Raw genomic sequence first — 27,406 nt, 5'->3', positions numbered from 1 at the left:
TTTGGTCTTTTTTGAGACAGGGTCTCCCTGTAGCCCCAGCTGTCCTGGAACTCACTATGTAGTCCAGGCTGGCCTTGAACTCACAGAGATCCGCCTGCCTCGGCCTCCCAAGTGCTGGGATTAAAGGCGTGCACTGGTTTTATGTTACTATTTTAAAGTAGCAAGCCTTCAGTAAAGTCACAGACAAGTTCTTTGAACTATGGACATGGAAAAGTACAACCAGCAATGGACTTTCTGTTCCCTGTTTCTACTCTTGGTGACTTTTCAGGCAGGCCTTGTAGCTGCCAGTTCTCTTGTGGGTGTTACTGAAGTTGGGCTGTGGTAACTCCGGGTCCAAACCATTCTCAGACAAAAAAGATCCCTTCCCTCCTGCTTCCCACTCAGCTAGCTCTCTTTGTCCCCTGCTCAGGCCTGCTCCCCACCTCTACCCCTGTTTTGGGGGTCCAGTTGAAGTGATGGGACATGGTAGTGGTTCATCTGTTCTTCAGCTCTGCCCTCTCCATTTTTACCCTCCAGTACCTGGTTCCTTTTGGCTCCTTCAGCTGGGCCCTGGGGACCAGAAGAGGGAAAGGTGGCATGGCTGGAAAAGGCCGTTTTGTGTTACCTGTCATTCTCTTGTAGTTCATTGTCTGTTTTTTGTTTTTTTTTTTTTAATATTTTATTATTTTTATTTTATGTGTATGTGTGGATAATGCACCTGTGTCGTGCAATGCCCTCAGAGGACAGAAGAGGCTGTCCGAGCCCCTGGAACTGGACTTACAGACAGTTGTTAGCTGCCATGTGGGTTCTGGGGATTCGAACCTGGGTCTTCTTCAAGAACAGTCAGTGTTCTTAACTGCTGAGCCATCTCTCCAGCCCCTATTGTCTGTTTTTATTCCTCTTGAGACATTCAGAGTTACCTCTCGTCCCCTCCCTTTCCTCCCAGAACATTCCTAGGCACATTTACTCCTCCACCTCATAGCCATTACTGCTTTCCTGAAGAGCTTTCTTGGAGGAGCACATCAACAGTCCCTCTTGGGCCTTTGCCCCGTGCCCTCTGCCTACACCAGTAGTATGTGGCCTCCCACGATGCAAGCTGTCCCAGCACTATCTCTGCCACCTTCTCTCCTCCCCTCCCATCAGCCCTGAGCCAGGCTGCCTTCAGGCTTGTGCTCAGTTAAGTTGCCTCTTAGTGAGCCCTGCATGATGTGCCTGGCACCTGAATTTAGGGTAAGTGCCCTTGGCTTTGGGTCTTGAGCCAAGTCTGAGACACAGAAATGTCTTGTTTGACTCTTGATTGGGGATTTAGATGCTGTTGCTGCAGTCTGTTGCTGATATATGAATGTAAGCCTCAGAATTATGGAGAACATCAGTCAGAATTATGTTGAAAAGTGGCAAAATGTAGCTTTAAATAAAACTTCTGTTAGTTCCCAAATCCTATTATGGCAACATGTTTATGTTTTTCTAAGGAATTTGTTCTTATAGGTAGCTCAGGAATTATATTTATATTGAAGAAAATTGTAATCACTTGAATCTCTTTTTTTTTTTTTCTTTTTTGGAACTTGCACTGGATTTTATGGTAGATTTCTTATAAGAAGCACACACACACATTTCATTACTATATAAATTAAAATGCTTGCTATTCTAAGATCAAAGTTTACAAACTAGACTCCATGAGCATGGATGCATTACTGAAAGGATAGGCTCTTTGTTAACATTTTACCCTTCTCTGCTTTGGGCCTGTGAGTTTGTGAATGCTCAGTGGATCTTTACTTGATTTTGTATTTCATGGCGTTGAAATTGGTAATGCACCAAGTTAAATGGTGTCTATAGCTTTGCCCTGCTTTTGTTTTTTGTTTTTTTTTTTTGTTTGTTTTTTTAGTTAGACATGTAATGCCAAATATTAGATAACTGGAAAGCATTAGATACTTAGAATCCTGTTCCAGACCCTTTTGTCAAGAGTTGCTGTTGAGAAGTGTGCTGAATGCATCTTAGTAGCATCTACTGCCAGTTCAAAGTGGCATTGAATCTCTTGAGAAGGTAAGATAAATTGATTCAAGCCACTCATTACTTGAGTGGCTAATTCCATGTTGATTGTGTAGATTAAATCTGTACATGGGCCCTGGCAGTTACAGCCAGTGCCTTAGGTGTGGTGGACAGACCCAAGTCCAGCCTGGAACTGATGGCAGCTGTGTGCTTGAGCTAGTTCTTGAGTATGAGCACCTTGTTTTCTGTGTAGCATGCAGAACGAGGCCTGGCTTCCGGGTCCCTCTCACGTACCTTCTTGTTTCCAGGAACTGTTCTGGGCTCTGCTTTGCAGCAGATGGTCATCATTAGAGTTGACATTTGTTGGCACTCTTGTGGTACAGTGTACCAGGCCCTGTGCTCAGTGCCTGCAGACTCTTCTTTTAGTGTTCAGAGCAAGCTTGAACACTAAATAAATTCTTACCCCATCAGCTGGAAGATGGTCTTGAAACTATGTTTATTAACTTGCAGGTAGTACCTCTGGGATTTGGTTCCCAAGGCTGGCAGACTTCCTGAGGGTGATGCTTTTTCTCATGAGACTTACCCTCTTCAGAAGCATTTGTGAGTGGATGTAGTTCCTCTCTTAGACACTTTTAGGCTGGGCAACAGTCTTGGTAGTGTTGCTCTTGGCTGACTTCAGGCTAACTGTTCTGCTCCTAAGACTACACAGACATTGAGAGGTAGCAGTCTCAGCATAGGTTGGTAAATCAGACCTGGGAATAGAATGGGCTGCAGATTGTTTCTGACTTAGTTGCTCTCTGGATTCTAGAGCCATTCATTGTAAGGTCCTGGGGTGGCAGTTATTGTTTTGAACCTGGTGCTAGCTGGCTGCTGGGTAGGTACTCTGGACAAATGTCAGATACTAAGGGAGTAGAGTAGGGGAGGGGTGAGGCAGACATCATTACTTCAGCTTGAAAGACAGATGAACCTTCTGGGGTGTGGAGGAGGGACTCACCAGTGGACTGTGTCTGTGAGTTCAGGCTTCTTTTATTCTTTTTTGTAAGTTTCACTTGAGGTCAGGCAGCTGGACACACCCATGGGCACAGATACCATATTGCTAAGACTGGATGGTGAGGTTTTGAATGACTGCAAACGGCCTGTGTGTTTGCTTATAGGACACATTTTGTTAGCAAGCTTCTTGGTAATAATCTTATTCTGAGGTGGCTCCTGCCCACCCCTCCCCCCCACTTTAGTGGAGTCATTGTAAGTGAGCAGAGTCCCTGCACAGGGATGTACCCACCAGCTCTGCTCCCTGACACCAGAGCTTCAGTTTCTGTTAGGAGAACACATGAGAACAGGATATAAATCACCTCACAGAATGGAGACCTGGAGTCTGTCTGGAACGAGAATGAATGTTGTCCTTTCTTTACCTTGTTCCTAAAAAGACCGCTCCAGTGTTGGCAGCTATTCTGTGAAGAAACTGTGCTTGACAAGGCATAGGGAATGATGAATATGAACATGTTCGGAAAACTCCAAGCAGCTTGATTGTATTGTCTGCGGGGACATGTTTTTATTTTTGACACAGAGGAGAAATAACGGTGATTTTTCATCAACAGAAATGCATCTCTGTAGCAAGGCTCTGTGTGGTACTTAAAGGAACCAGCAGTTGCTCCTCCGCAGTTCATCTTTGCACAAAGGAGATGATGTAATCCCTTTAGCTCTGGCCACGTGGCCAGCATGCCGTCACTGTCACTGTCTCAACATGGGTGCCTCTGCTGCGGGTGCGTATTGGCTTTTTGCAACCATACATTCATAATTGAATTGCTTTCCTGTGTCAAGACCTTCCTTCACCTGGGGTTGTAGGTGTGTTAACAAGGGCACCCCAACTCCATGGAGGAATTGCACTGGTTACTTTTAGGACCAGAAAAATGACAGAGTGCGCAAAGCATGGAGCCTGTGTGAGTGCCCATGAATTAACGTTAGGGGCGAGTATGCTTGGTTACCAATAGCAACCACTTACATATTTATTAGAAGAGTGAAATGCTGGAAGTCCAGCCTTTCCCTTCCTTCCCTGCTTTGACTTTTCAGAGTGAGTTCTGTACTTGAGAGGGAGGAGACAACTGTGCTGTATTCAGCTGGTTGGTGTGCATGGGTTCAGCTCATGCAAGTGTATCTGTTCCTGCACCAAATCCCGCACATGTGCTGCCTTTGGTCATGCTCTTCTCCACCATGGTGACTGTGTCCTGGGCACCATCAGCTAAATGACAGCTGCCATGGGGTGTGCCACCTTTGGGACAGCTCTTTGATGCTTTCGTGCATCTTCTCCTTGAATTCTCCTACCATCTTCTGCAATATATGACTTGAGGAGGAAACTGCCACTAGGAAAGGCAGAATGATTCACCCAGACGCTTCCAGCCAATAAAAGATCCTACACAGGAGACGGAATGGGACCAGGAGAACTCAGCATTTGACCGCCTTATTAGATTTGGGACTTCCTTCTCCTTAAGAAGCCAGTTAGGAGTCTGGCACTGGAGAAATGGCTCAGCAGTTAAGAGCATTGGCTGCTCTTGCAGAGGGTGGGGTTTGGTGCCCAGCACCTCCTTGCCAGCTAACAACCACCTGTAACTCCAGTTCCAGGGAATCTGACTCCGTCTTCTGGTCTCCTTGGGCACCTGCATACATGTGGTGCACATACATATACTCAGTCACACAGATACATAGAATAAAATAAAAATAAATCTTAAGCAATTATAAGGCTTCCTTGATGTCATGGTTGATGGGTTTTGAAGTGAAAAGGTCTGGATTGCATTAATAAAGTACTTTCTAGAAATACATTGAGACAGCCCATGCTTTTGGCCGTGTGTCTCCAGTGACCTTTGGTAAGTTGTGTTGGGACTCATTTTTATCAGTACTGTGAGCTTAGAAACCAGAGCCCCCTTGCCCCAGGTTTCTGAAGTGCTCTCTCGGAGAATTTTGAGATGGAGGGAATTGGAAGTGGTAAGAAAGGCTTGTCTGGGATACTCTTCTCTCCTGGCCCCTGTGTGCTGTCTCCCTTTCCAGGGCTACATACATATGGGTGTGTGAGGCTGAATTGCCTCTCTGAAGAGGTTTTCTTTCTTCTGGATAGTGGAGGCCCAGGATTGTGTTTAGAAGGAGGAGAGATGTCTGTTTCCTGAGTCCTCCCCACTGCCCACCAGGTTTTGGTGCTTTACTTGTGTCACTTCTCTGCTGTGCTGGGAAGTGGGTCCCCTGAACTCATCTTTGGGGGAGGGCCTGAGGAACAGATGCTGCTATAACAGCAGAAGGCAGGGGATCAAGGACAGAATATTTGAGAAAATAGCATCTGTCTTTTCTGAAATCAGAGGGGAAGTTAGTCTTAGAGGTGTTTGGTGGAGAGGGAAACCAAGTGGCTTAGGGTCCTCTTGCAGCTTTGCTTTTCTTGGTGGAATAAGCAATGACTGTCGGGAGAGGCCAGACCAGAGGACATTACTACTGTCTGTGGTACCTGTGTTCTGTGAGCTGTAAGGCTGAACTTGATTCTTCAAGTACTTACAGCCATGAGAATTCACTCATACCTTGATGAAGTGCCTGTTCTAAGACCTGTCTTTTGGATGTTTCAGCTAATACAGTGTACTTTCTACTTCTGCTTCTCTGAATAAGAACCAAAGCTGAGATCCCAGAAGCTATTAAGACCACTGGTTAGCATTTCCTCTGCACCTGACCTTCCCGGATATGAATTACTCCCTTTACGTTGAGTCACTTGACTCTGAATCAAGAACAAGTGTTCTTACATCAGAAAGTGCAGCATCTCCAGAGCAGACTGGCCCTGGTTTTCCTACAGCACACTGCCAGGGGGGCAGATCCTTCCTGCCCTTTGCCAAGTGCCATGAGCAGGTTGGCAGGGAACAGAAGCAGGCACAGCTTGGGGAGCCCACACCAGGGCAGACTTCCAACAGGACTGATGGACAGTCAGACCTACTACATATGGGTGCCCTGGGGCTCATAACCACTATTCACCTTACTGGACAGCCTGGCCCTGAAATTATGATAGGTCATTTATTTGTTCAAGAAATACTCTAACACTCAGTTATTAGTCACTGATTCAAATTACTTGGGTCATATCATTGTTTTTCCATAGTACTTAAGAGGAACTTCGCTGAAGAAAAGGAAATGTCCATTCCAAGGAGGATAGGAACCCTGCATTTGCCAAAGGATGTGTTTGGACAGTGAGCCCCTTGGTATAGAGAAAAAGCATCAAGACCTTCCAAATGTATGTTTGAGGGTTTGTGTGATTACACATATAATACATGAGTACAGTTAGTATATATTAGCTTAGAATTGAGGGCCAGATCATAAAATTCTGTAATGGTTGCATTCTTGCTCAGAAGTGTTTGAAGACCATTGCAGTCACTCTTACAAGTGCAATCCTGGGGAGTTCTTGAGCTGTCTTCACAATTGACAAAGTTGTAGCTGATTTTTTTTTTTACACTCATTTTTGCCTAAATATATACTGATGCCTTCAGAAACCACATGGCATATAATGCAGCAAATTAAAGACAGAAGCACATGTGAGATTTTAGATGGATTCTGTTAAGATAGACGTTAAAGGGAGTCTCAAGAGCATAAGCCATTCCAGCCCAATTTTTGAGATTTTTAAAAAAGATAGTGTCTCACTACTTAGCCCTGACCTGGAACTCGCTATATAGATCCGAATGGTCTTAAATTCAAGAAGTTTGTCTGCCTCTGCCTCTTAAGTGCTAGAATTAAAGCTGTATACCACCACACCTAGCAGTACAGATATTTTAAATCAAAATACCTACGTTAAGATGTAATGACTTCATTACTGTATTTGAAGAAATAATTTAAAAAAATATGTTTAATTTGTGTATATGTGTGTGTGTCTTTTTGTGGGTCTGCATGTAAGTGGCGTGCCTACAGAGACCAGAAGAAGGTGGTGTTAGATCCCCTGGAGCTGGAGTTAACAGCCATTCAACTTGGGTGCTGGGAACCAAACTTGGGTCCTCAGCAAGAGCAGTATGTGCTCGTAACTGTTGGTCATCTCTTCAGTCTTTTATTCCCTTACGCTTTTTATTCTTTCAAAGTTTTCTTAGATTTAGTTTCTAATATGGTAAATATCCAAGAGCTATGTAAATGTGATATGAACAGAATAGTAGATATAAGTAGAGCCCTTATAAACCAGAGCGCTTGGGGACCTTCAGCAATTTTTAGAAGTATAGAGAGTTCTTTAGCTCCAACCCTTTGGGCAGTGCTCTCTGCTGTGGAGATAGCTGTGTTGGGGAAGGAAGGTTGTTCATTCCAGCAACATGCCAAGTGAGGCTCCTGGGATGGAAGGGTACTCAGAGAGTGGGAGGAGTGTGGGAAGTGAAGGTGGCCTCCCCACCCATTCCTGTGGTGCTGTCACCACTGGAAGGCTTTAACTTGGGCTTCTGTCTCTGTTCCAACTCATACCAATAGCACAGGCAGGTTATTATGCATCAAATAGGAACTTATCAACTCCCTGAGACCCTAATACCAATTTATAGCATTATTAATCTGAGAAAATCTATTCCTGATGTTTAGATAAACAACAGGCTTTACAGAGTTTTGGGCCATGGCCATTGGAGGCTGGGGACTGAGTTTGCTCAGGTCCTGAACAGTTCCTTTTTATCACTTACTGTTAGAGAATCTTAAATAGGAGGAACTATTAGGGGGATTTGTGTTGGATAGAAACAGAAAGGAAACACCTGGGTATCTTGTTTCTTCAGTCTCAAACTTGTATATTGGAATACTAAAACCTATTCTACTGTTTTGTTCAGAGTTTGGAACCCAAAAGTGATTTCAGATTAATCTTTTGCCTATTTGCTTGTTTTATTTTTGTTTCTTTTTTAAAAAGTATTTTGGTAAAGGGCAGCAGATGGGTACATCCCTTAAAAAGCAACTTGTCTATCAGACAGTACAAGCTTTAGAAAGGATGTAGAAAGCAGCATTTGGGAAAAGAGCATGGTTAATACTCAGGAACTTGAAAAGGCACATAAGTTGTGACCTAGCTGTTTTACCCTAAGGCGTGTCCCTAGGCCCAGAGATACTCTGGTGGTAAACTTCCAGATGCATAGACAGGGCTGTTTATTGCAATGGCATTTGTAGTGTCAAACATGGGAGGCAATTCAGATGCCCACTAAGAAGACTGCATAACTCAGTTTATGGTGCAGCCACACAGTGGGTGCTTTATGACTCTGAAATCATACTGAGGGAGCTCAGTATGCACCTGGATTCAGGTGACCTTCTCAGCAGGTGGATGCATACAGTGTGATGGCACACATACAAAGATCAAAGGCAAGCAAATGAAGCAGAACTGCAAAGAAAAGCAATGAGTGATCATCCCCAAAGTCAGCACAAGCATTGTCTGGAGTGTAGGCTGGAGGAGGGCCTTTGAGATATTGGTAGTATTATTATCCTTAAACAAGGTGGTAACTTCAGACATGTACATATAATATACACATACACACACACCTTCATACAGGTCAGCTGGGGGTTCTTTTTCAATTCTGCGGCCCATTTGGGTGAAACTTTCATTTTAGTAACTAAAAGAATTAGAAGAATTGACTTAAAAAGCCATTTTGTTTTACCATAAGTGAGTAATTGAATAGTTCAAGCATCAAGGCTCTTTGAAATTAATTAACTGTAATAGCCACCCCTTATCCCTCCTGTTTTGAGGTTTTGAAAGTGTCATGCACGGTGTTTTGGTTGCAGAGCTTATTGATGTCACGCTGTGAGCTTCCACAAAACCACCTGGTCTGACTTGTGTGAGGAAAACTTGGTGTGGTTTCTCATCACTTTACAGAATTATTTTCCTATGAGTCCTTCCAGTAGAGTGGGCCAGGGTGTGGTACAGAGGGCCAAATGTACCACAAGCAGCATCCTTGTACAGTCAACCTTCATTCACTGCAGTGTTGTCCTCTGTGGAGCTGAAGGATGGGGAAGATCTTGTTTGCATTTGATTATCTGTTAAAAATGGAGCAGAAGGTAGAGGTTGAAGGTAGAGAGAGAGCGCAGTCTGTGTGGGTCTTGTGGGTGTGACTGAACTAGTATGAGTTCCCCCACTTCTGTGTGGTTATAGGCTTCCTAGAGGCAGAGTGGATGTAGGAGGAGGGCCGTTGGGAGCCAGGTATCCTCTGTAGTCTGGGCATCAGACTAACCCTGGCATCCCCACTACCTGATAGGGTAGTCATTTATCAGATCAACACCCCAAATCCTGAAACAGCAGCAGCTGAAACAGTGACATCGCCCCCCCCCAGCCCCCACTTCCATCCTTCAGGAGGAAGAGTCCCTAACATTGATACATCGGCCGCAGGAGAGGCAAGTGAAGAGAAGTGGGGTACTTTAGGGTTGTTAAAGCTTTTGCTCCGTCAGGTGATTTTTTGGGTTTACCTTTTCTCATTTCTGACTGTATTTTGGCATGCCCTTAGCGTGGGAAAAGACATGAGCTGGAGAGTGCATGGGTGCAGGTGGAGTGGGGAGTGCTCGCTGCAAAGGAACTGTTGGGAGAGTAGTCTGATTTTTTAATTGCTTTACAGTTTGTTAGATTATTTATAGCCAATCTCAGAAGAAGGAAATTGCCAAGGTTAATATACCGTGACTGTCTTGATTTTTTTTTAAAAGCAGCTTTGTTGTGGGGGATGGCTTTCAGAAGTAACTGTGTTAGTCCTAGCCTTTCCTTTGTACGTGAAGACTCCATCCTTATAGAATACTGTAACTTCAGGTAGGTGAACAAAAATTTCCCCAGTTCAGCTTTTAAAGCAGCACTGGCATCTAAAGGTGAGCCTCTTCAGATGTTGACAATGATGATAGTGGTGGTAGTGGGTGAGCTTGTTAGCTGCAGTCACAGGGAGCAGGAGCTGGAGACGGAGCTCAGAGGTGCCACCTGTAGCAGCCTGAGGGTTGGTTCTCTTCAGAGACCTCTGCTCAGGTGAAGCCAGGGTCTTGACATTGTCACAGAAAAGAATTTCTGAATGATGAAGGCTGAAGCAGTGCAGGGGTTTGTGAAGAGATTTATGCAATGTAAGCGTGAGCATCGATGTGGTGGTGCTTAGAGGAGGGCTACTGCATCAGGTGTGGGGGCTTCTCAGGAGAGCCTGTCGACAGCTTAAGAATAACCGTGTTGCTGACTCCTCAACTTAATACTTCAAAGGGCAACTAAGGAACATTTTTCTTTCTCCTTTTAAAAATAAATAATTCATTGAGAATTTCATTCATGCATATAAGGTGTTCTGATCAAATCCATGCCCACTTCCTCTCCTTCAACTGCTCCCATACCTCCCTATCACTTTTTTTCTGATAACTTCATGTACTCTTTCTTCTTTAATTAATTTATTTTTTATGGGGCTTTTGGCTACTCTTAACATTCCCCCTTCTGAAGAGGTAACCCTAAAATCTTTAAAGGATTAGATAAAAGCTCCTAAATATTTTTGACATTTTTGGCCTTTGGAACAGAGTATGTTGCTAAGAGGCCCAAGGACATTGGGAATTTTAGCCTTGAAACTGGCTCCTTTTCTTTGGGGTCTTTTTACCCTAACTGCCTAGCCAATTCCTACCTCCTATTCTATCATGCCATCCTCTGAAGAGGTTACTCAAATTGCCAATAGGGAATCGGGACGCAGACCACTCTGGATTCTTCCATGCTGAACAGGGGAAACATTTTTTTTCTTTTAATTTTTGGTAAATGAGGTTGTTTCTGGAGGTGCATTGGCTAGGTTTACAGGCTGATCACACCGTAGGTCACAGAAGTTATACAGAGGAGTAAAGACCTGTTTTCCCCTTCTGTAAACGGAGTTTGTAGTATTGTTTGCAAGAGTCCCCCCAAATTGCAGGTTTACATCTTTAGAAGGTATAAGCTCCACTCAAAGGTCATAGCTACTTCAGCCTTAAGCGTGGTTTTTGCTGTTTTACTTTTCTTATTTAAAATGTCTCTGTATAAAAAACAATACTATGGCTGTATTGCCAAATTTTACAGCAGATTTTCAAATTGTGCTAGAATTTCAGATACTCATTTGATGAGAATCTTCAACTAGACTCTGGAGTGAGAGATTGATTCCATCCATTCCTTTCTCATTAACTGTTAATTTTTCCTGTGTAAAGGCTGTTGGATCCCCTGGAGCTGAAGTTACAGACAGTTGTTAGCTGCCATGTGGGTGCTGGGATTTGAACCCAGGTCTTCTGCAAAAAAACCAGTGTTCTTAAGTGCTGAGCCAACTCTCCAGCCTCCTAGGCCTTTTTTATTAGGTCAGTTGTGGGAGGCCAGGCTCTTAGGCTCCCCATTTCGCAGATGTGAGACTGAGCCCCTGCCAGTGCCACTCGCCAGGGAGGCAGCTGATCCAGACAGCCTAGTTCATTATGTAACTCAACATAGAAGCTCGGTCTGAGCTGTGGTGGTGTTGCTTCCAGGTGATAAACTTCAAATTTGTAATGCTTCCTTACCCCTCCTGTTCTTTTAAGGCAGTAGCTTGTAGCCTTATGTCATTTCTTTTGGATTCAGTGGCTGGAGCAGCAGTGCACTGAGGTTTTAGAGCAGGGCACCATACAGGGCTGTAGGAGCAGGGAGCAGAGAGTGAGTGCTGCTGAACCATCTATGATGGCATTTCCACTTCCATTACTCATACTTACTCTAGTTTGGTGACAGATTCCCTGTGTTGTTTGTCGGTAAGATACTGATGTGTTACCCTGTCAGTTGACAGCAGTTAGGAAACAGAATGAGGAAAGCCCATCCCCTACTACCATAAAGGTGTGCTGCCCTGTAGAGTTGTAAAAGTCTAAAGAATGCGGGCGCTCGGGTTCGCTCACTCCCTCGCTGTCTCTCACTCACTCCTATAAGAAGAGGAGAATGTCTGGGCCCTACCTGAGCCCAGTTGCTGCAACCACCTCAGCCTTTTGTTCTTCACCAGCATCCAGGTGGGACGATAAGAAAATGCCACACAGTTGGAGATTCTGTTGAATCTTTTGTGATAACTTTGCTAGCTTTTGCCCTGTCATGTCAAGATGGTCAAAATAGAGTCAGCAGCCCTGCTGTGAGTGAACTGGGGAGCACTTTGGGCTTGGTGCACAGAGCCTATGCTTTGCGTTACCAAGTTCCCGGTATCCCCAGAGAGAATCAAGGGAGGAGATGGACCCTGGGCAAGGGCAAGCTGATCATATCCCCAGGTTTATCTGAGCCCTGAAGCAGAGGATTCTTTCAGCAGGTGTCCCTCTCTTCTCACCCGCCTCAGACTCTGCTGGCCTTTCTGCCCTGTACATTTGCACCTTCCTCTCTGGATCAGTGAATATGCATAAAGGTACCAGTCACTCCACATTTGGTCCATTTTTATGCAAAAATTATTTCCTAGGCCAGGGAGATGGATCAGTGGATAAAACCCTTGCCCCTCACTCTTGAAGACTAGCGTGCAGATCCCTAGTGAATGCCAATGGGCACAGAGGCCTGCCTGTGGTCCAGTGTGGGAGACAAAATGGAGAATTGTTGGAGCAAGCCAGCAAGCTAGACTAGCCTGGTCAAGAGAGCTTTGGGCTCAAGTGAGAGGTCCTGCCGCAGAATATAAGATGGAGAGTGATTGAGGAAGACAACTGACATCATCAGCCTCTGGCCCCTACATGCATGTGCACACATGTCCACCAGAACACATACAGGCACCTACGCATATGTAGCCATGCATACAAACATGCATAATGTACATACAAAATTATTTTCGCATGAATGTTCTCAGATTTTTTTGCTTAATAAACATATATTACTCAGAATTGAAGAAGGCCCTGCTTTTCTATGTGCGCAGAAAGGAATTTGTGAAGTTAGGAAGATAGTGTGTCAGGGAAGGTAGGTAGAAGATGGAATGAGTTTTTTTTTTTTTTAATTTTATTTATTATTTTTATCTTATGTGTGTGTATGTAGGTAAGTGCACCCATGTTGTGCAGTGCCCGCAGAGGTCAGAAGAGGCTGTCGGATCCCCTGGGACTGGCATTAAAGACAATTGTTAGCTGCCATGTGGGTGCTGGGATTCGAACCCAGGTCTTCTGCAAGAACAGCCAGTGTTCTTAATCACTGAGCCATCTCTCCAGCCCCAAGTTGTTTTTCTTAATATTAGCAAATACATTACTTTTCTCGGCCTTCTTTGTAGTTTATTAAACCTCTTAGTAGGAGTTCATTGGGAAGATAAATAGTTAATCCAGGCCTATTTGGTAGAATATTTTTCGTACTTTCAAATGGGGGTAGGGCTAGACACTGGACCTGAATGATGTGAGTAAAAGAAACACCTTTACTTTCAGAACTGCATGTTGCCCACATAGGTATAATTGGTTACTCTTGAAGCAGCTGGACAGGTACATTACCTTTGACCAAGGTTAGTCCCGTCCTGTTAACATGGACAGGAAGCCACTAGTGCACAGCACTGCTCCAGGGCTAACAAACACTTCTTCAGCAGTCAAATCTCGTTTCACCACATAGAATTTTTCTGGAAGAAAACTACAGTATTTAGAATTCAGCCTTTAAAAACAAGCAAATTACAGGGCTTGAGCTGTGCTTTTCTTGAGTTGTCCTTGATTAAGGGTTACAGAATTGACCCTCCTGGGTTTCTTCCACATTCTCTTGCCTTTTGGTTCCCAAACAGTTGGAGGATAGGCCTTGGCTCTGATTGGTTCCTTACAGTTGATACCCTGCAAAGCACATTCAGGACACAAGAACAGAATTGCTAAGGCAAAGTAGGTTAACTGAGGTAACAGGCAGAGCAGCTCTACTTAAAACAGTGTCCATGTCTAACCATTTGACCCAGATATTTATGTGGTTATTCACTTTTTCGTGTTTTTCGTCCTTACAACAGGTTTTCCAGCCCTTTCAAAATGGTCTGAAACACTTTTTTTTTTTTTTAAATGTCAAGGACTTTTTAGTGCCGGTGATTGAAAAAAAGTAATGCTTTTAATGGGATTTGTCTAGTCAGTCACATCTGCATCTTGAATAAATAACAGTAGCATGAATTGTCAGACATTTATTTGTCCACCAGACTTGACTTGGCTTTGTACACATAGTCAAAGCCATTGTTTGGTCTCATGCATGTTTTATTTTGTTTTAGATTATAAACTTCTTAAGATCAGGAATGTGCTGTTTAGGGGAGGAGAGTTCCTAGGGCTTAATAGAGTAGTGTGGATAAATATGTCCTGTTTGAAGATGAGTGCCAACTGAACCAAAACAGTTCAAAGATTCATCAAGGGACTGACTAGCAGGTAGAATGTTCTGCCAGTTTCTTAGACTTACTAAAGATACATATTTTGAGTGAGTTTCATATACGAATTAAAAATCATGATTGAGGTTGAAATTGTTTTTAATCTTTCAGTTAAAATTTTTATTTGTAGTATTTATATATTAAAGGGTAAATGAATAAACTAGAGTTTTTTATATTCATAGTAGACCTGTAATATCTTACTTTTTTGAATACTTAGAAACTTCGATGTTTTATATATGTCCAATATAATTATCTAGATACTACGTTTTAATTGAGATGTAACTACTGGCCAATCAAATTAATTGATTGCTTATTAAGACTCTCAGCCTTGATTATATTTCTTCAGGGACGGAAAACTAATCTGCAGTGTCCTGAAGGTGGAAGGATTGAGAGGCATTTGCCAGCAAGCACCCTGAAAACCTGGAGGAAAGTCCCTCAGGCAGGATTGGGCTGTAGTGATTAGAGCTTTCACCTACCCCTCCTGCTACACTTCCTGTCTGTCTGAGTAGGAAGAAGTATTCATTGAGAACTCAAACCTCAGTATTTCAGAGTGGGCAGAAGATGAGGCTGGGATAGGGGACCCTGTTGTGGAGATAAACTGGAATAATCCAAGTTAAAATGCAAATCGGGCTTCACTCCCTGGAAGGTTTTGCTCAGCCTACTCACTTTATGTTGGTTCTCTGTCTTTCATACTAATGTCAGAAACAAGATTTTGTGACTGAAGCCATACTGTGGTTCATGTTACTGTTTGACGTTTGACACCCACAGAAGCTTAACCTTGTGTTCAGTTCCTGTGGCAGAAAAGAAAGTCATCTGTATATTTCACTGGCTACCCCAGTTGTGCCTGGTCTTGTGGTGCTTAGGAACTTGAGACACAGTATGTACTGACTTGGAAGAGAAAGAAGTTCAGTTTTGATCTGTGTGGAGTTGAGGCGGCTTGCTCATTCCATCATGCCTGGGCTATTGCAAAATCTCATGACTAAAGCATCTTGCAGCCTTTTCTTGAGTGGAAAGCAGTAGAGCTGTGACACCTGCACATTTCCTGCTTCTCCAAAGCCCTGCATCCTCTTTGGCTGTCAGAGTGCTGGAATGAGCTGCCTCCTGGTTCCTTTTTCCATAGTATCATTTGTTCTTTACATCAGAGTTGGTAATGGTGGTGAATGGGGCAGAAAATAACTTTTTAATTACACTGTAAAAATGTCAAAAGTAAAACCCTTTTCTACTTTAAAATATATATTAAGATATTGTAAAAATAATACTATAGACAGAGAAGGAGTGAGTCACTTTAACTGCCTGGCCATTTGTAAGCTGGTTGATGGTTTCAGAGCAATGATTAGTTCTGTGACTAGATGGACTCGGCTCAGGGCCTCATTTTTAGACTGTATTGTGTACCATGGCTTTAGTAGCTAGTGTGGTTTTTCACTCCGCCCAGCCTTCTGGTCTGCTCTACACAGAGTGGACAGTCGTGCCCCGTGGACCTTACCCCTAGGGAGTGCTGACTAGTATCAGATCATCCCAGCAGTATGACAAGGGCTTGGGTGCTGTGGGAGTGCAGAGGGGCTTAGGAGATGAGCAGCAGGGTCCTTGGTATGTGGAATGGGCACTAGGGGTGAGGAGCTAGCAGTGTCTATACAAGTTTACACATTGACAGAGTTCATCGGTGCTCTGGATCACTCTAACACATACCTCATCCTCTTGCCTTAGCTGTGTACAGTTAGAGAAGTTTTACATCACTACTCTATGACACTCTCTGTAGGTGAAAGCCTCTTTTGCCCCTCTATTTCTTAAATAATAATAATTTGTATAAAGAAAAGAAGTAGAATTATAGCTTCATTTCCCAGAACTTCTTACAGAATATGATCGTGATGTCCGTTAAAAAATTGTATGTGAACATGGAAGTTTTTCTTACGTGATAAGAGGACATGAGTGCAAAAGTGAATGACGTGTTTGATATGATAATTGAACATGATTTCTTTTAGCAGTCAGTCTTGATTGATCTGACACCAAAACACATAGTACAGGGATTGAGTTGTATCATTTTGGTTCATTTAATAGAAGTGAAGCTTTCCTCAGGGTCTTCTGTGTAATGCACTCTTTAGGTTGGCTTTCTTCAAAGAACCCTCTGTGCACCTGTGCATGAAGAGTGAGCCATGTATGTGTCATTAGGGTGGGTCTCACAATGCAGCCCTAGGAACTTCCCCGCAGGTGGCTTCAGCCACATACACAGGCAGGTGTTTGCACTATTTATTTTGGCACTAAACAGCCATGGGAATAAATTTTCTCGTATAACTCTGTCCTGGGCTGGGGATGTGAAGATGAAGAGATTTCCTGGATGTGTTCTTTTTAGATTTATGAGATTGGAAGAAGGTAGATCCTCCTTTTGTAAAGCTACTGCTCTGACTACTGAAATATGCTTTTTAGTCGCCTGTTATATTTTTAAATTAACTTTCAGTGTACCATTAGTATATAATGAAAACATCAAACATTAAGAAGTCTACAGATTGCTTAATTTACATTAAAATACTGCACTAGTTTTAACTATTTAGTTTTTTTGATTAGTTTAACTTGTCCTTCATGTTTTGTGGGTAAGATATTAAAAGCCAGAGTTATTTTAAGTTGAAAATTCCTTGAATCAGTGAAATGTACATCCTTCTTTGTTCCTTAAACATGTTGATATTATCACTTCTAAGACAGGATGAATTAACTAATCTGATGGTTATTAAAACTATAGTGGTTGTTAGTAAAGTTCATAGTGCTATGTTAGGAAACTTCATGCATGTTTGTGTAGTGGTCTGTGAACAGGTCTATGTTCCTGATGTAAGTGTATGATTCACTTTTTTATGCATTTTGTAAGTGTGGATTATGGTCATACAGTGATGTAAAATGATATAAACATTATATATATGTATATGTATAAAAGCATCAATAAGAATGAGAGTTTATACCCTTTGATTTCTAACCTTCTTTCCTAATAGACTGGTTACAGTACTTCCTGCAGGGCATTGATTTAGATAGCAGCTTTCGTGATGTAAAATGATATAAACATTATATATATATGTATATGTATAAAAGCATCAATAAGAATGAGAGTTTATACCCTTTGATTTCTAACCTTCTTTCCTAATAGACTGGTTACAGTACTTCCTGCAGGGCATTGATTTAGATAGCAGCTTTCACAATTAAAACCCTTCACAGTGCAAACACTGCCTTTCTACTCTACAGTACAGTCCTGCAGGCTCTGCAGTGAAGAGGCTTGCCTGGAAAGGGTGACGTCACCCTCTGTCTGCAAGTGGAGCCAGGGCAGGGCCACCACACAGATGCAGAAATTTATCACCCTGCTCTTTGTGTTCAGGAGTGAGAATACTAGCAAAGTGTCTCACAATTAACTAATGACTAAAATTCGGTAATTACCACCAAGACTCATTAAAACAGAAGCTACCAGCTTGACTGTTTAACATTTTTGTTGTTGTTGCTTTAGAATACTGACTTATTTGTTAACAGTTTTATTTCTGCTGTAACCTGTGTTTTTAGTATGATTTGCTTCAGTCTTTTCCACCGACTCTTTTCCTGTTTAATAAATACTAGTGTGGAATCGCTGACAGACAGGTGAGACCTTGAATATGGAGAAGAACAGTTTGTCTGTGGGCTGGTCTTTCTAGACAATATGGCAAACAATTCCAAGCAAGGCACTGGCCCAATTTGATTAGAAGCTCAGTTTGTTAAGGAGTAATTGGGGTTTAAGATAACACTATTTTACTAAAACAAAAATTTCATTTTACTAGTTTGAGAATTATGTGAAATTTAAAATTACTAGAATCTGCTAGTAGTCTTAGGTGATGTTTCAGTTTAAAACTTCAGTTGGTTTCATCTTCATTTTTTTCCCAGTACTTAGGTAGGACGTGCCACTGGGATAGTGTCCCACATGAGGGAAAGCTCAGCACAATGTGAAGTAGTCCCCTGGCACTTTGTTTTTTTTCCAAGTAAATAAGACAGATTATTGTGGCTTTTGTATTGGGTTGATGTTAAAAATTGAATGTCAAAGAAGAGTACTCAAGGACTAGCAAGGAAAGGGTTTGTGGTCTCACCAGTGAACTGTTACATTGTTGCTGATGCAGGCTGCCTTTCATCTAAAAGATTTCTCATTGATAGATGATACCAGTGGGGTTTTTCACTTCCAGGGTAAAGAGGGTAATTTTCTGCCTTATGGTTAGGAATCATAGTGGGATTGAAGGCTAAACTACACAGAACTGATGCTTCACAAACTGATAATAGAAAGTCCCAAGGGACATGGGGGTGAGATATCAGAGGAAAGTTGGTCTGCTTGTTCATTCATTTCATTTCATTTGTTTCTTCACCTCTACCCAGGTACCCAGAAGTTTTAAGTATTTTGTACCTGGTTCTCTCTGAGGCATGTGAGTAACAGCAAATGGCAAAACAGACCCATGGCAAATTGGCTGAGCATCCATTTGTTGTGCAATGTAATACCACTTTAAGAAATAGGAGAGGGGTTGGAGACATGGTTTGAAGACCCAGGTTTAGTTCCTAGCACCCACATGAAGGCCAGCAGCTGCCTGTAACTAAAGTTCCAAGGGGATCCGAACAGAATCCATTTAGACAGATAACATAATGCTTGATCTCAGGATTGAGATGTTTTAAAATGAATGCATTAAAACATTTAAATGTTCATATTTAGGGAAAAGTGGAGTATATGTCTTTGTACTAGAAACTAGAAAGAAATTCATTGAGCACTGCTTACACAGTAATTTTAGTTAATATCAGCTTAATTGTAGGCTTGACTCAAAAGAGTAGTTGTTGTCATTTAATGCTGTCCTGGGAAACACTAGCATTATCCCTCCAACTAGAATCTCCTCAAATCTACCTTGGCTTCTCCATTGCAGGTCATAGAAATGTACTTGAAATTGTAACAAGAATTGTTACAAGAGTCCAGACTCTTTCTGCACACCTAAAAAATTCTATGTAAAAGTTGTGTAATTTTAAAAAAGTGGACACAACTAAATGCTCCTGACTTTGGACATTCACTTGTGTTATCCCCTTTGAGTGACTGCCTTTCCACACGCTCCTTCTAATTTTACTAACCCTGTCTTTGTTGTGGTCCCTTGTCCTCCTCTCTCAGTGACATTAGCAGATACCCTTGGTCACAGAAGTAAAAACATTTCTGCTTCCTGTCTTGTTTGCGATCTCATCTTTAAATGGCATTTGCTGTTGGAGACCTCTGAGTGGCCATGGGCAGAGGAAGGGCTTCTAGGGATTGAGTGTAGCTGAGAAGTTGAGAAAACACAGCTAGTTAAATCCTTTAATTCACGCATCAAGGAAGCTTTAGGAGTCGGGTCTTATCTGCTGTGTAGTGAACCAGTGGACTAGCACAAAAGCCATTTATTTTTAGTTTTTAAAAGTTTTTTTTAAACATCCACTACTGTTTTCATAAATAGCTGTCCAAGACAGGAAGACAACCTGCCTTTTTGATCAGAGGAACTTTCATGGTTGGGCCCGTACTGCTTTTTGTTGAGTTCCATGATATATTCAGTGTAGTTTTAGTGTTTACCTATGCTTCTTCCTAAGCCTTGTGCTTACTGGGTGAGTTTTTACAACATGGAAATGAAGTTTAGAATAATGCTTAGGTGACCACCATAGTTGCCACAAACTGTTTCTTTGTTTGATTTTATTTTTCTTTGTTTTCTTCTCTGCCATAGAAGCTTTTCTTGGCAGTTTCAATAAATTTTTTTCTGTGACATACTCAGCAAAATATTATAATAAGATGGGTGGAAATTCATGTTTTGGTCTGCGTGGGGCCACATGGATGCATCACAGTAGACACTAACATACTTCACATCAATTTGCCATTGATTGATGTGCCTCTCTAGGAAGATTTTGAGTCTTATTTAATTGAAAGGAGAAATTGACTGGATTCAGATGGTGGTAGCACTTGCTTCTTTGAGTGCTTGGCCATGTCTTAGACAGTACTGGGGAGACATGGGCTCCTACACATGGTAGGGAGCATGCATTCTCTTTTCTGAGTAGAAGAGCCTACTTGTCCAACACAGTTTATTCTTTTCTAGTATTTCTTTGCTGCATGATCTCATTGACATAGGTCTCCCATGGCATATGAAACTTTTCATAATCTGCCTTTTTTATAGTTGTGTGTGGACTTTTTCTTTGAGACCTGTCATCAGGCTTACCAGCTTTTGCATTTGCCCCACTGCTTCTGCATCCACTAGTGGAATAGAGGTGAAATCAACCATTTTAATGAGTTACTATGGTAGACAGTGAATTGTTGAGACTAGATTGCATCCATTCAGGAGTTATGGAGGAACTTGGGGATGAAATTGCAGAACTCTTGGCTCAGTGTTTTGCCTTCTATAAATAGGTACTGTTCAGAAAGTCTGATGGGTTGCCAGCGCACAGCCTGGTGCATTGGGAAGGAACGTGGTCTGGTGATCTGGAGACCTGAGCTCTGGGCCAAGTCTGTCAGTAACTGGCAGGGTTGTGCCATACAGTTTTCCTAGAGCATAGGATCATTGATAGGATCCTCATAGGATCATTGAGCATAGGATAGGTTTCTTCAGTCTGTGGTGAGGGTCAGGGTCAAAGCCAAATCTCAGTATAGGCATGTAAGTACTCTTAGGACTTTTAAAACTAGTAAAACTATTGAATTTAAAAGACACTAATAATTAATTCTTTGCATGTAGGAATGATGTGTTTTAAAGACTGAATTCTGTTTTTATCTCTACCAAAAGTGTTGGTTTTGATATTTATTGCTTTAGCAGGCAGCTAATTTGGCTGAGCCCAAACTACAGACTATATAGCCTCTTCTACAGGAGGTAGCAACTTGAATATCTCTTTAAATGTTTATTCCCCTAGCAGCAACAACTGGAGCTTGCCCTGCATATGCAGGGCTCAGGAAGAAAAACTGGAGGCTTGGGCCAAGTCATACGTAGAGTTTGGGTCCTCTCTTCTTTCTGAGATTTCTCCTCTTTATTTCATTCACCTGCTGAGGCAGCCTTAAGTATATCCTGGTTCTGGTTTCACAGGCTTACACTGGACTCTGCCCTTAGGCTAACAGCAAGACTAAGAAGAGAAAATTCCACCCCATTCCTTTTCTCCAAGTACCTCTCCCTGCTTTTGATTACTCTCCAGTGACTTGAGAGAGAAATGGTAATTAGTGTATAGCCCAGGGTGGCCTTGAGCTTTGAGATCCTCCTGTTTTAGAAAACTCCTTGTTGCTGTGATTGCAGGTTTGTGCAGTGTATATAGATGTCAGGGCTGGCCCAATAAGCACACGAGCAGTGGAACATACATTCATTGTAAGGGCTGACCAGTAAGCATGCTAGCAGTGGAACATCCATTCATTGAATGCTTTGTTTCCACCTTTCATTGGTTGCATTACCAAGAGGGTGGTTTTGATTTTTGATTTTGATTTCTTGGTTGTACCATTTGGCAAAAACAGAAAAATGGGGATGGGAAAGCTGTTTTTGTATTTTTTTTTCTTCCTCTAGAGAGTATTATTTATGCTAACAAGGATAGGTATAACACTGGTTTTTTATTTGTTCTTTTTATTTGAGATGGGGTCTCACTGTGTGGCTTTGACTGGCCTGGAACTAGGTATGTAGACCAGGCTGGCCTTCCACTCAGAGATCCGCTGGCCTCTGCTTTCTGAGTGCTGTAATTAAAGGCTTGTACCATCATGTTTGGACCTGTAGTACTGGTTTTAATGAGCATCTCTGACTCTAGACTGATTATCCCTGTTAGAGGATACAAGAGAATATCCTAAGTCATACTCTTGAGTATGAACATTTTTTTAAGGGACTAAAGAAATGTTAACTTTATTAACTTCTCAACAAAGATTTCACAATAATCTTTAAATATTTTTTGATTTATCTATTTTTATTATACATGTATGAATGTTTTGCATTCAAGTATGTAAGTGCACCCACGTCGTGCAATGCCAGGCAACACCAGAGGTTAGACGAAGGCATTGGATCCTCTGGAACTGGAATTATGGTTGTTAGCCACCATGTGGGTGCTGGAAACCAAACCTAAGTCCTCTGCAAGACCAACCCATGTTCTTAGCCCCTGAACCATCTCTCCAACCCAGCACAATAATCTTTTTAAAGAAAGTTAGTTAAACATCAAAAAAATACTGAGAAACAATTCAGTTGTACCAGGAAAGCAATCAGCAACTAAAATCAGAAATTTAACACACATGTTTAAATTATTTTAAAAAATGCAGCGTAAATTATGAAGCTAAAAATTACAAGTAATAAAATAGTAACTGCAATGGACAGCATTTTTAGCCCAAATTCCCAGGTAGGCACTTCCTCTGGTGAGTGGGTAGGGTATGTTTTGGCTGCAAGAATTCATACTGCTTTGGTAGATACTGGCTTGTCTTAAATGACCTGCTGTGTGCTGGTTTTCCATAAAATTTCCACATGACTGTCTACGATTTGGGGTGGGGGGTGGAGAAAGAGTTGGTTTTCAGTAAAAGGAGGAGCACCAGGGACCTTAGAGACTGACATAGCAGCAGGTCCTTTAGCCATACTGTTGTACTTCAGGGAACACCTCAGAAAGTTAGAGGGAGAGAGCCAGAAATATTGGCCAGTATTGGTTTGCATCAGCCCATCTGCCAAGCCAAGGCTTTGAAGTTTGAGAGGAGCCTTGAGCGCCTCCTAGAGGCTCTAGTGTGTCACAACCAGTAGGTTTCTTTGTCAGATCCGAATTACTCTATAGACTGATTGCATATCCGGTCTTCTGGGTTCAAATGTTTTTTGCTAGCACAGCTGAGAGTCTTTTGGAATACTGCCTTTCAGTGTGTGCAAAGATCATTACTGATGGTTCAACATTAAAAGAGAGGAAAATGCTGGCGTCATGACCTGCTTTTCTTATGTGCACATGAATATATTTCTTAGTTGATTGTGTGCTTATAAAGAAAACTGCAGTGTTGCACTGGGTAGACTGGGCATTACAGTCAGGCGGCTCCATAACTCTGTTTTCTCCTTGTATGTTGCAGGGTTTCGGAAAAACGATGAAATGAAAGCTATGGATGTTTTGCCAATTCTGAAGGAAAAAGTCGCATATCTGTCAGGTAAAGTTTGGCTTTGTAATCTTTTTTTTTTTTGACTGTTCATAATCTTCCTTTTTGATTGTTCTGACATAGTTCCAGAGTTTGACATACCAAGCTGCTTACCTGCCAGAGTATATAAAAACATTGATGTTTTATGGACTTTTAAAACTGGCTTATTCTTTTAACATTTTCCTTAGAAACTAATACCCAAAGCACTTTTTAAGCCAGAGGGTACATCATAAACCAGGTAGCACAGTGATCAAACTATGCCTGCCTTTCATTCTGCAAACATTTGGCTGCTTTGCTTGAGCCCTTAAGTAAAACAGCTCCTCTTATATAAAGTCAAACACCTAAGTCCCAGCAGTGGGTATGGACATGCCCTGGAGTTTTACCTCTGTGTCTCATCCTACTGACCTTTGTTCCCTCCTCTGGGAGGTATGGAAAGCCATCTGCCCTTGAGCTTTCCTCCTTCAGGGCAGCCCAGTCCAGGAGTTGTTAGAAACCATCTCTTTAGTGGCCATAAAATCCTGCAGTCCCTACCAGATAATGTCTCCCTTTCCCCATTGAAGCCTGTCTTTCTTTCCCTGCCCTCTGCTTCCCAGACAAACTCTTGACCGCACAACCCCTTGGTTGTGGGGCATCTAACTTCCCTCTCTCTCTGTATAGGGAAGGCCGTGCTTTGACCCTTCTTGCTTCCTCCTTGGGTGTCTGTGCTGCATGAACAGGTGGCCATGGGGTAGTGTACTTTGTGAATTCACTTATTAGAAAATAAATGTTTGCGCAATCTTTCACTGTTTCAGTGGAAGTGAATTACAGGATCCCCTGCCTTACAATCACCCCCCCTCCCACCCCACCTGCATGCTCCTACACAGTCCTCTTGGATGCCTCTCCCTGGAACAGACATACTATGCTGATCTGATACAGCCCTGGAAACTTTCGATTTTAATTTATAACACTATAACTGCATTGCTTTTGCATATCCTTTGAGCATGTGGTTCTGGTATATTTAGGATGAAGCTGCTTATGGTGGGTTTTTTTTCCTTTTTTTTTGCCAGTCCTGACTTTGCTTCATGTCTAGCAAAGTGTTTTTTGGCCCCTAATAAAGACTGTTGATTTTGGAGAAATGAATCTAATTCATATCCATATAAGTGGTTAATAGAGCAGTGTGGGAAGTTCATTAAGAGGAAAAGGTGCTTAAGTCATTGGAAATCCTTGGTAAGATAAATAAACTTACTAGTTTAACTCATGATTTATAACACACCAAGTTTGAAAAGTAGCATTAATTTGCTCTTTTCAAATTATTTCTGACCAGTTTGTGAACAACTAAATTTGTATTTTAAAGTTGGAATATCTACAAAACTTTCTGAATCTTAGTAAGGAAGGCTTAAAGAGAGTCAGTTTCACAAGTTTGTTGGTTTGGAGTGCTGATTCCTGGTCTGGGATGAGATCCTGCTGTGTCTGCTCCTGGATCTGAGACCTCTGTCATTTCACTTTGTTTTTCTAAGTGCATGCTATGGACGCGTACAGGTAGGTGAGTAGTCAAGGCTGCTGGGTAGTTAATTCAGAGTTCACCAGATGGCATTTTGTTTAATGTCAAATAAAACCATTTACTGTCAAATCTAACGTTTATTGCCTTTTAATTAATCAAAAAATAAAACTAGCAGTCTTATGGAGTTTGTTATTAAGGCTGGAATAGCTTTGGCAGAGAAAGATGGTTTGCAGTGACCACAAATGAGGACAGAGCATTTAGATTGTTAAGGACAGCAGGACATTAACCAGCTGTATGAGCAAAGTAGTTAGAAGGTATCGCCACACTTGCTGAGTATTTCCCAGCTTCTGACCAGTATTAGCTGGGTCATAGGAGCTCATGAGATGATTTTAGGCTTCTTGTGTTGTATATAAAAGGAAGAGGGAAAAGTACAAATACATTAATTACTTATTTTATATCTTATTAAGGTATAATTTACACACCATTAAAATACTTCCAAAGTCATATTTTAGTGTGTTCACAGGTTGGTGCAACCATTGCTGCTGTCTGAGTCTAGAACATTTTCATCATTTCCCAATGCACCCCAGCCTTTCTCCCTCCCCTCTGCCCTGGCACATACTCATCCACTTTGTGCTCTGACTTCATTTTGTAACACATTAAGGACTACTACTGTACCTTTGTAAAAGCTGAATGTGCTATCATGGGTCTGTAATTCCAACACTCAGTAGGGCGAGGCAGAAAGATTATGAGATTAGACTTCCCTGTCTCTAAATAAAAAGTTTCCCGTAGGCGTAGCTTTTAGTAGTTAAACATAAATGGAATTAAAAGAGCATTTATAAAGATGAGCCACAATCTGACCAGTAATTCTGAGATATACTTAGTAGGTTAAAGTATTAGAAAAAAGTTAGGGTTTCTTAAACTTGACTATTTCTGATTCTGAGTCTCATTTCCAGGTATTCTCACAGTATGCATTGCTCTTAAGACAACAGCACGTTACCTCTCTATCTAGGATGAATTAAGTGAAGTAAAATGGGGTATTTAGGTTTTAGATTTGAAGCCAGGTACGAACAATGTGGTGGGAGGTTTAAGAGGTAGGGCCTCAGGAAGTTATCAGCCCATGAGGGTCCCTCCCGGTGTATGGGATGAGACCCCAGAGGGTGGCTTGCCCTTACACTGATGGGAGAACAGTGTTCTTTCCCTTCTGGTGCTGGATGCAGCCTTATCAGACCCACTCTACCACCACCTCGACCATGGACTTCTAGCCTCCAGAACTGCAAGGAAACAAATTTCCTATAAATTACCTGATTGATCTTATCTATGATTTCACTTTGTCATGCTTTCAGTTACTCACCGGCATCTTTGTTTAGAATATTAACACATATTTTGACTCTCAAGAGGGAGGAGCCCATACTTATAAAACAGTATAGTACATTTTCCTAAAGTTTCTGTTTTATTGGTTATTAATTTCTTACTGTGTCAAATTTATAAATTAAACTTAGAAGTATGTAGGTACACACACACACACACACACACACACACACACACACACACACGGTTCAGTATTGTCTGTGGTTTTAAGAATCCAGTGGTGGTCTTAGAATATACTCCCTCAAGGAAAGAGAGGGCCACTGTAATGTCAGATACTACATATTGCTTTTAGACTGCTAGGGTTTGGGCCTAAACCATTGTAATTAAGAATACTTTTAACTAAGCACTTCTAGGGATTGAACCCAGGGCCTAGCAGAAGCAAAGTGCTCTCTACCACTAAGCCATATCTCTAGTCCCAAGAGCACGTCCTTTAAAAAAAAAAAAAAAAAAAACACACCTTTAAATCATGGTATCTCAACATCCAGAAGGAAAGAGAGTACAGTGAATTTCCTGTGGCTGTCTTCAAAATGTTTTTTTCATCTGTAGTCTTACTTCCCATTGCCTTTACTCTAGTTAACTTTGATGTGAATTCCAGATGTCATGTCATTTATTTATAAGTATATAGCTCTGAAAGATAAGTTTAAAAACTCCACTATATCAGTAATAGATCTAGAAGTTGAATTACAACTCTCACACCAAAACAAGACTGGACTGATCATTCTTCAGATGCCCCGCTTCTCTCTTTTAGCTGTTGTTGTTTTTTTAGTGAGGTAGACACTGCAGTGTGCTGAGATGCCCACTGTCTCTCTTCATCTGCAGCTTGTTTCTCTTCCTTGCTGTTTGTCCTGTCCCCTTCATGTTTACTAAGTGAGGAAATCGAGTGTTTTCCTGTAGATTTCTTTATATTCTATAGATTTTTGGGTTGCATCACTGGGTAGAAATTTCCATCCTTCTCTTCTCCTGTGTTCCCGTAAATTAGATGAGGCTTTTGAGGCCTAATATGACTTAGCTTAGAGCTTGTAGGGAGGGAGGTAGAAACACTTAGTATTATCCTTTGGCCCTCTGGGAGTTTTTTGTTGCTTTTTAAAAATTTATTTTTATGTGTATGAATGGTATGCCTGCATGTATTGTAAGTATACCCTTGTCCTGCACCCTTGTCCTGCAGTGTCCTTGGAGGTTAGGAGAGGGCATAGGATTCCCTGGAGCTGGAGTTATGGACAGTTGTTAGCCACCATGTGGGTGCTGGGATTCGAATCTGGGTCTTCTGCA

At 41.9% G+C, this 27,406-nt stretch overlaps 1 protein-coding gene across 3 annotated transcripts in view; it reads left to right on the top strand.

Moving 5' to 3' along the window:
* The window catches only part of Trio (trio Rho guanine nucleotide exchange factor), a 348,717-nt gene that overhangs the window by 88,114 nt on the left and 233,197 nt on the right, over positions 1-27,406 (top strand). For all 3 annotated transcript variants that reach the window (XM_029557993.1, XM_029557991.1, XM_029557992.1), the window contains exon 2: positions 23,227-23,301. In XM_029557993.1, the coding sequence (XP_029413853.1) occupies positions 23,227-23,301 (75 nt within the window). The remainder of the gene's footprint in view (positions 1-23,226; positions 23,302-27,406) is intronic.

This window comes from Nannospalax galili, unplaced genomic scaffold (assembly GCF_000622305.1).
Source record: "Nannospalax galili isolate Female #2095 unplaced genomic scaffold, S.galili_v1.0 scaffold207, whole genome shotgun sequence".
Classification (NCBI taxonomy): domain Eukaryota; kingdom Metazoa; phylum Chordata; class Mammalia; order Rodentia; family Spalacidae; genus Nannospalax; species Nannospalax galili.
The sequence above is the reverse complement of the archived record's forward strand: the minus strand, read 5'-3'. Positions and strand labels throughout refer to the sequence as shown.